Source organism: Microtus ochrogaster, chromosome 6, assembly GCF_000317375.1.
Source record: "Microtus ochrogaster isolate Prairie Vole_2 chromosome 6, MicOch1.0, whole genome shotgun sequence".
Taxonomy (NCBI): domain Eukaryota; kingdom Metazoa; phylum Chordata; class Mammalia; order Rodentia; family Cricetidae; genus Microtus; species Microtus ochrogaster.
Genome location: NC_022013.1, coordinates 25049210 through 25058830, shown reverse-complemented (window position 1 = coordinate 25058830; position 9621 = coordinate 25049210). Strand labels below are relative to the sequence as shown.

General features: G+C 46.3%; 1 protein-coding gene across 1 annotated transcript in view; it reads right to left on the bottom strand.

The window, feature by feature from the left end:
• Positions 1 to 3123: 3123 nt before the first annotated feature.
• Rabif (RAB interacting factor) overlaps positions 3124 to 9621 on the bottom strand; it is a 16423-nt gene continuing 9925 nt past the window's right edge. Inside the window, exon 2 of the mRNA XM_005348382.2 lies at positions 3124 to 6040. Coding sequence (XP_005348439.1) covers positions 5795 to 6040 — 246 coding nt within the window. The 3' untranslated portion in view covers positions 3124 to 5794. The remainder of the gene's footprint in view (positions 6041 to 9621) is intronic.

Sequence of the window (9621 nt, the reverse complement as noted above, 5' to 3'; positions counted from 1 at the left end):
AAAAAAAAAAAAAAAAAAAAAAAAAGCATAAACATAACATGAAAAAGGAGCTTCTGGCTAGGGACCTGGCTCGGCATCAGCATTTAGGAGGTGAAGACAGGAGGACTGGAATTCAAGGTCATCGTTAGCTGCAAAGTGAGTTTGAGACCAGCCTGGGGTATGTGAGATCCTGTGTGTGTGTGGGGGGGGGGTGTTAAGGGCATAAACTTTTATTAAAATATAAAAATAATAAAAAAAGGAAGTCATCCACTCAACACTGTCATCACTTCCTCAAAGATGTCCTTCCCTTCCTGCTGCTCAGTCAGCTGTTCCCAGACTACTGGAAATGGGCACCAGCAGTGTCTCTTGTGGAGTTGACACAAGCATCTCTCTTGTGATATGCTTCTTCACATCCAACCAATGGAAACTAAGCCTCTTAGAGCATATGGATTTAGTTATGTCATCTGGACTGCCTCCAAGCTTAAGTTTTATAGCTCTCACCCCTTTCTATTTTGTATTATTATTATTTTTATTATTTTATTATGATTGAGACAATTGCTATGTAGCCTTAGCTATCCTGCAATTCACCATGTAGAAAAGGCTGGCCTCTAATTCACAGAGATCTGCCTGCGTCTGCCACCAGAGTCCTGTGAGTGTGTGTGTGTGTGTGTGTGTGTGTGTGAGTGTGTGTGTTGTGGGGGAGTGCACGTGAGGCCACAGGGCCACTTTCAGGAACTGGCTACCCTCTAGTTCTCAGGCTGGAGCTCATGTTGTTGGCTGTGGAGACAGGGACTTCCGCCCCCTGAGCCATGCTGTCGTGCTGTCTCCTGCGTCTCAGTCCCTGCTCGCAGCTCCTGTGCCACTGCGTACACACTACTTCCGCTCGACTCTTCAGGAATCCAGGATATTCAAAACGTTTCCAACTCGCCAGAATTCGAAGGTCAGCTGGAATTTAAGCCTTTTAGGGTATCCTGACAAGCCTAGATGCGCCCTTTAGCTCAAGGCATCCGCCCATCCCTCTCTCACACAACCATAAAGCAACACTATGAATTAAAATGGTAGCCACCGTTAATTTGATCAAGGGAGGGGCGAAGGAGGATGGACAGAATTTGTAGGTACACGAATATCTTGTCCGGGGAGTAGTAAAGTCCTGATATGGCCATCAAGATGACTCAGGATAAAGACATCTGCCACCAAGCCTGGTGGCTCAAGTTGGATCCCTAAGACTCGCTTGGTGGAAAGTGCTAACTACCTCCTATAGGTTGTCCTGTGGAGATCCATCCTCTGGGGAAAGAAAAAGTCAAAGTAAATATAGTGAGCACCGGGCTGTGATCTACTGCCCATTCTGAACCAGGGCCAAGACTGCACAAGCTTTCCCTAAGAGTAAATTACAAATGTGGACAGTTCAGCACAGTTGAAGTTGGTGCGACTTGAGCCTACTTCCTTTCCTTATCTTATGGTGATTGGATGAGAAAGACCTGATTTTCCAATCTTTGAGAAGCATCTTTTTGACAGAATAAGCTTCCTAGGATAACACTTTTTTTTTTTTAAGGCAGGGATTTACTATGTAAAACTGGTTGGCCTAGCACTTACTATGTGGACCAGACTGGCCTCTGCCTCCCACATGCTGGGATTAAAGGTTATATGCCATTGTGCCCAACTGATTTTGTGAGGTTGTTTATTTATTTGTATAAGTTTTTCATCTGCATGTAAGTCTGTGTACTACATTCTTGCCTGGTCCTGGAAGAGGTCAGAAGAATTTGTCAGATCCTCTGGAACTGGAATTAGAGACAGTTGTAAGCAGCCACCATGTGGTGGCTGTGAACTGAACGTGGGCCTTCGGCCACACAGCACAAGCTCTTAACTGTTAAGCCATCTCTCCAATCTGATTCTGTGTTTTCAAAAGACAACTCTGAAAGTAAACAGGCCTTGGCAAAGTCACTTGCACTAGACAGCAGGAATTGCAGGGATTTTCTTACTCGCTGGGTGTTACAGCCAGACTGGCATGCCAGAGATGCCTACAAAGGACCTGTACACCCAGCCTGGAATTGCAGGATGTTGTATTTCCTGGAACTGGAGTTACGGATGGTTGTGAGATGCTATGTGGGTGCTGGGAATTGAACCCTGGTTCTCTGAAAGAGCAGGCAGTGCTCTTAACTGCAGAGCCATCTCTCCAGTCTCAGGATGTTGTAATAGGGTCCCAGACCTTACTTAGCAGGTCCTCAGACCTTAGCACAACTGACTCCATGGTAGAAGGCTGTAAAAATCAACATGTAGACAGCACCACCTGCCAAAACTAAAACAGAGGTCTAATCCATCAGTCCGTAGTTAAGGGAAAAGCTCTAAATGTGTTGACCTTGTTTTGGCTTCTGTAATTCCACTTTCTGGCTGTTTTTTTTTTTTTGTTTTTTTTTGTTTTTTTTTGAGACAGGGTTTCTCTGTAGCTTTGGAGCCTGTCCTGGCACTAGCTCTTGAAGACCAGGTTGGCCTCAAACTCACAGAGATCCTCCTGCCTCTGCCTCCCTAGTGCTGGGATTAAAGGCGTGCACCACCACCGCCCGGCTTGTTTTTGTTTTACTTTGTGTGCATTGGTGTTTTGCCTGCATGTGCGTCTGCGCGAAACTGTCATATTACCTGGAACTGGAGTTATAGACAGCTCTGAGCTGCCATATGGGTGCTGGGAATTGAACCTGGGTCTTCTAGAATAGCAGGCAGTGCTCTTAACCACTGAACCATCTTTCCAGCACCCTGGCTAGTTGTTCTTAGCTAAAGTATGGCAACCCATACTTTATGGTTTTTGTGCTTAAAAGCTCACTCTGAAGAGGGCTCAGGGGCTACCCTGGGATTCTGAACACCCTGTCAGTTAATAAAGACTTTCTATTGGCTTAAACCCATGTCTGGGCAGTCTTCACTAGTGAGAACCCCACAACAGATGCTCTATTCCCAGCAGCAAGCATGGCTTACCTCTACCCTCCTAAGGCAAGGAGCAGCTGAGCTGCAAGTATTACATGAGGACCTTTAACAGGAGAGGACCAGAGGGGCGACAAGAGAGACCTCAAGCTGACCCCCTCTGCTCAGGACTCAGCTTCCCTCTGCTCTTCACAGATTACATATTCTGCCCAAGACAGACAGGACCCCAGCTTCACTGCTTAAATGACTTTATTTCTTTTACATCAAACCGAAAAGGCAGAACAGTAATTCAGCTTTTTTTGGTCACTGGGTCAAAAACATTTGGCAGTTCTCGAAAAAGAAACAAGTTGAATTTCAGGCCACCTTGGTCTGTACAGTTCAAAATAAATGAATAAAAACTAGAATGTGGTCAGATTTTTTTAAACCAGAAATAAGTAGAAATAAAACAGTAAGATACTTTAAAAAATGGAAGAGCAAGTGTTTCTTAATGATAAAACCCCCCAGTGTTAGTAGGGGGGGGAAGACTAAGTGTTCTTTCGCATTGCTGAAGGGGGAGTGGGGTGACAAGGTGACCTTGAAGAATGTCTGCCTGGCGGAGCTTTGACAGCATGCCCACCCTGCAACTTTGCTTCTTATGACACAAGCTGAGGAAATAAGGAAGAAAACACAGCTAACACCCTTGCATGTCGTGTCACTGTTAGGAACAACTGTAGGCAACACAACAGTGGGTTACTGAAATTATAGCCCAACAGTGTTCACGGCCGGGTGTCTACGGACAAGGAAGATGTTCCTGTTTTGGTAAACGAAAAACAAGCTATAAAAGAGTACAATATGAACTCATATTGGTTTAGAAAACTACATGTTTGCACATAGGAAGCCAGGATATACACATTACCACTGCCCAGTAGATTTGAGTTAGTTAGAACTTTATACTGATTCTTACATTGATAAATAATTATCATGTATCATTTCTGTGGTTAGAAGGTAGACAGGAGTTAAAAGCCGAGTTCAGCTTGGGTCTTTGACTTGTGAAGTAAGGGCCCATGGGTCCCTAGAGCATCTGCTTGCTTTGTTCCTTCTGACCCGAGCTGGTCAGTAGTCTTAGCTGTTTTCCTGCAAATGCCACACTCAGGTGTGCTTGCTTATCTGTCTGGAAAACACGGTCTCTCCCTTGCCAGTGGAGCCCACACAGACTCTGAGTGGGACAGAAAGCCACCCAAGTGAGCAGGGTGCTAGCAAAACTGTGCTCGGAGCCTGTACTTTAAGAGGGAGTCCTCAGAAAACTTCAGTGAGGAAAGAACAGTCAGGAAGCAGAGACAGAGGGAGTTTCAATGTGTGACAGCCCAGGCTGTCCTAGAACTTGCTTTGTAGACCAGGCCTGCCTCTGCCTCCCTAGTGCTGGGATTAAGGGTGTGTGCCACCACCGCCTGATTGAAACTTTTGCTTTTTCATTTGTAAAATTTTTATTCGCTTATTTGTATGTGTGTGCCTGCTTGTCTGTATGTACGTCACACGTGTGCAGGCAACTGCAGAGGCCAGAGTACAGATCCCCTCGAACTGGCCTTAAAGGCAGCTGTGAACCACCTGATGTGGGTGCTAGGAATTGAGCTCAGGTCCTCCAGAAGAGCAGCAAACACTCTTAACTGTTGATCCATCTTCCCAACTCCTACTTGTCATTTTTTGTTTGCTTGAGACAAGCTCTCATGTAGTACAGGGTGACCATGAATTCGAAATGTAACTGAGAATGTCATTGATCTGCCACAACTGGTATTCTAAGGAATAACAGGTTCTGTACTCAGTCCATGTTTCAGTTCTAGGCCTCCAGAGGAAGGGATGATGGCAAACTATTTCAACTGTTACTGCAGAGTTCTTTTAAGCTACTAAGTCACTTCAGAGGAGAAGTTGGAGGATAAGAAAAGGTGATACCAACCCTGAAACAATGGAAATCTTGGTAGAAAGGGTTTGCATCCTGGGCTGGTATAGACAGTCCAAGTGAACCAAACTCCTGAGGACCTTATAACCTGTATTTATGAACTATGACCTTACCTATGACCCATTAAAGAAATCTTTCCTAATAAACCCAGGTGTGATGCAGCTAAGCAATCCTTTGTATATCCTCCATCCTCCATTCTGATTCCAAGAGCCTGGTACAGTCAGGCTGTCTCCCTAGGGTTAACAGTGCAAACTGCAGCAGCGAGGCACTAATACAAAGAGAAACCCCAACGAAATCTGTGGGAAGAACGCCCGCCCACACCCGTCTTCACTGAGGAATATCACTATCAACCTGAAACAAAGGGTCTGAACACAGTACTGAAAATGTGTCTGAAGTAATGTGTTTCTGACTAGTGGCTTAAATACTGACATTTGTAAATGTTTTATGTTTAAAGAGAACAAACTGCTGTAGACAAGCAGGTCGCACACAACGAAGTCACTTGCAAATACTTGCTTGCTTTATGTTTTTTGAGACATCTCACAGAGCCCAGGCTGGCTTAGAATTCACTTTGTGGTTGAGGCTGGCCTTGAACTCCTGAACTTCCTGCTTCCACCTTCCAAGAGGAAGGACCTAGTACACCTGGCTTCTTGAAGGAGAAAAGGTGGAGTTTCAACTATTAGCAAGTGAGCATCTTTCCCTGTCATCGTGGCTGAAAAGTTGACTGCTGCTCTTGCTGAGCAGGAAGGGAGCTGTGGAAGGCGGCCCGGCAGAGTGCCACGGACCAGACCACCTTGTAGAGGACTTCCATGTTTTTCCATGTTCCGAATTGGGGAGGTGGGGGTGAGGACAGCTGTGACACACGGAGGACTAAGTGGGAGGAGGCACGCACTGAGGCTCGGAGGAGGCAGGATGTCCTCTGAGATGGAGAAGATGGCCAGCACAGCTTTATAGGGTGGCGCTGAGTCCCCTCAGTTACTCGTGGGAAACTCGTTCCAAGGCCACATAGAAACTGTTCTTGTCATCCAGACAATGCCAGCCAATGGGTCCAATCTCACAGTCCGCACAGACCAGAAACTTGATGTTGCCCACGTCCTTGGTGAAGCCCACATTCTCAAAGATGAACATGTCATTAACCAGCCAGTGTTCCTGGAGGAGATCACCATCAGGATTGCTGCCATCAGCCAGGGCTGGCTTTTTTCTCATGGAGGGGAGGAAAAGCTGCGGCGGGAGAGAGAACATAAGGCATGTGAAAGCTGACTTGGCTCTGGTCACATCTTCACTCCTAGTCTATGCACCCTCGATCTTGACACCTAGCAGCCTTCTGGACTGGGAGAAAATAAAATAAAATAAAAGACGGCAGTCATCACATTAGGTCACACTCTAGGGTGATGGTCGCTCTTCTGCTTGGTGCCTGCCTTGATGATCACTATTACTACCGCTAGGATTATTTTGAGATGTGGCCTTCCATGCCTTTGCTGATCTTTTTGTTTGTTTATTTGTTTTTTAATACTTTATTTTTATTTTATGTACATTGGTGTATTGCCTGCGTGTATGTCTGTGTGAGGGAACGGGCATTCCAGTTTACAGACAGTTGTGAGTTGTCATGTGGGTAGTGAACCTGGGTCCTCTGGAAGAACAACCAGTGCTCTTAACCACTGAGCCATCCTTCCAACCCTGCCTTTGCTGATCTTTAATTCAGATACCTCCTGCCTCTGCCTCCTTGGGGCTGGGATTAAAGGCGTGCGCCACCACACATGGCTTGCCCTGGCGATTTGAGCTTCCACTCTCCACAGTCTTTACTGATCCATTACAGCACTAGCCAACAGCTTCTGCTTTCAGAGCTGTCCTTCCTTCCCTTCCTGTGACGCTTCTCCAATGAGGGCCTCTTCACTGGTGACACACCTCTCACACCACCTCCATCCCAACACACACAGAGGAGACAGAACTGCTACAACAAACTTCACGCTCATCTCTTTAATCTCAGATGTTCCACTGTAATCAGCGTTGGGCTTGTATGTCTGGCCCTACGATGCTATCACTGTGAGTCCACAGGGTACTCTTCTTCCTTTACCACCACCAAACTCTGCACCAAGCTCTGATGGGAAAGGGAACCAAGGGTTTGTGATGAGCCTAAGAGATGTGGGAGGGGCACTTGAGCAGGTGGCCTCTGTGTCACTGTCCACGGAGTCCACAGCACCGCCTGAGCTAGCTTCCCATTAGCTTCACTGCGGACCAGCCACACTGGCAGCCTTGCTTCTTCAAGATGGTTCTGCCTGCGGACTTGGCGTGGATGGCCCCTTGTTGATATTCATAATCTCAGGAAGTCTCTGACCACCACGGTCTGAATGAATTCCATACTGCCTAGTATATTTAAAAAAAAAATTTTTTTTCAAGGCAGGGTTTCTCTGAGTAGCCCTGGCTGTCCTGGAACTCACCTTGTAGACCAGGCCTGGTTTGAACTCAGAGACCTGCCTGCCTCTGCCCCCTGAGTGCTGGGATTAAAGGTGTGCACCACCACCACCCATTTTATTTATTTATCAAATTTTATTCTATATCCTGTGTTCTGTCTGCATGTATGCCTGCTGGCCAGAAGAGGGCACCAGATCTCATTACAGATGGTTGTGAGCCACCATGTGGTTGCTGGGGACTTGAACTCAGGACCTCTGGAAGAACAAGCAGAACTCTTAACCGCTTGAACCATCTCTCCAGCTCCACTTATTTTTAAAAGAGAGCTTAACTGAAGAATCACAGATGTGTACCCTGCATGTATCTGAATGCACAGCTGCCACACTTGGGCACCTGCATACGCTGATGAAAATATCATAGTCATAATACCTTCATAACATATTCATCACACCTGCGTTTCCTCATACCATGACCAAATTTTCTGAAAAATGTCTTTAATTAGATTTAATGTGTATGAATGTTTTGTCCACATGCATGTATGTATGTACTTCACATGTGTGCCTGTTGGACCCCCTGGAACTGGAGTGATAGTTGGTTGAGAGCCACCTTGTGGATGTTGGGAATTGAACCAGGGTCCTCTGTAAGAACAGCCAGTGCCCTTACCTGCTGAGTCATCAATCTGGTGCCTAAAAGAAAAGTGTCTTAAGTTACTGTTTGTCTCTCTCCATTAGAGTATTTGTTCCTGGATTGGACTTATCTGATTAAAAAAGAGAAACTCTAACTTTAGAATCTGAAGTGCTGTCAAGGGTATGCTGTCTTATGTCTGGGGAGCCCACGGAGTCCAGAAGAGGGCACCAGATCACCTGGGATGAGATACAGGCAATTGTGAGCCACTGGACATGGGCTAAGAACTTTACTCAGGCTTTCTAGAAGAGAAGCAACTGCTCTTAACAACTGAGCCATCTCTCAGCTCCTAGCCCCAAGATCTCAGAGACTTCAGCCTCAGTTACCAGGAGAGAGAGAAGTCTCTGGTGCATGTGTGCAGACACACGCGAACGGCTACTTTCACTTCCTGTGTGGGCAGTGTGCACACCTTCCACTGCAACACGCACTGCCAGCAAAGCTTCCTCAGCTTCCGCTCCTCTGACGGCTGCTGCTGATCGCTTGTTTCCAGACACAACACTTTTGAGACAGAGTCTCGCTATAGTGCTAGCTGGTCAAGCCATGATCCTCCTGCCTCACAGTTCCCTGAGTACTGGAATTAAAAGGTAAAACATATATATACATTTCTTTTCTTCCCCTCCTTTAGTTTTTAAAAGATTTATTTGTTTATGTAATTTATGTACGAGTGCTCTGTCTTCATGCACACCAGAAGAGGGCATCAGATTATATTGCAGAAGGTAGTGAGTCACCGTGTGGTTGCCGAGAATTGAACTCAGGACCCCTGGAAGAGCAGCTAGTACTCTAAACCACTGAGCCATCTCCCCAGCCCCCTTTTCTCCCTTTTTTTTTTTTTTTTTTTTTTTTGAGACACTGTCTCACTATGTAGCTCTGACTGACCTGGAACTCACCATGTAAATTAAGCTAACCTCAAACTCAGAGCTCTGCATATGCCTGATGAATGGCCTCATGAATGCCGAGATTAACCTCAAACTCAGAGCTCTGCCTGCTTACGCCTCATGAATGCTGAGATTAACAGCTGGCAGCACACTCAGTTTCTACTTCTTATATTTATTTATTTATTTTTGGTTTTTCGAGACAGGGTTTCTCTGTGGCTTTGGAGCCTGTCCTGGAACTAGCTCTGTAGACCAGGCTGGTCTCAAACTCACAGAGATCCGCCTGCCTCTGCCTCCCGAGTGCTGGGATTAAAGGCGTGCGCCACCATCGGCCGGCTTCAGTTTCTACTTCTTCCTTACTCTTCATCCTCCTCATGTTTACTCAAGTGTATGTGTATTTTGACAGCATGTATGTCTGTAAATGCACCACGTGTATGCCTAGTGCCTGCTGAGGTCAGAAAAGGGCAGGGGATCACTTGAAACTGGAGTTACAGGTGACTGTGAGCTAATACACAGGTGCTGAGAACCAGCCCTGAGTCCTCTGTAAGAGCAATAGAACCGGGAATGTTCACAGTTTCAGTTCATCATCAAGTGGACAGAGAGACAGAGGCATGCACATCAAAGGGGAGAGGAAGCAGAGAGGACAATAACACCCAAGCACATGTCCCAGAAGTGGCCATTCCAACACCGCCCAACAGTCTACACAAATTCCAAATCCATCAGTGAGTTGAAGCACCTTCAGAGGCCTCATTAGGTCGTCCTCACGGGACGGAGCTGAGATATTCTTTATCCATCGTTTAGTGCTTTCTCTCTCTCTCTTGGTTTTTTTGAGACAGG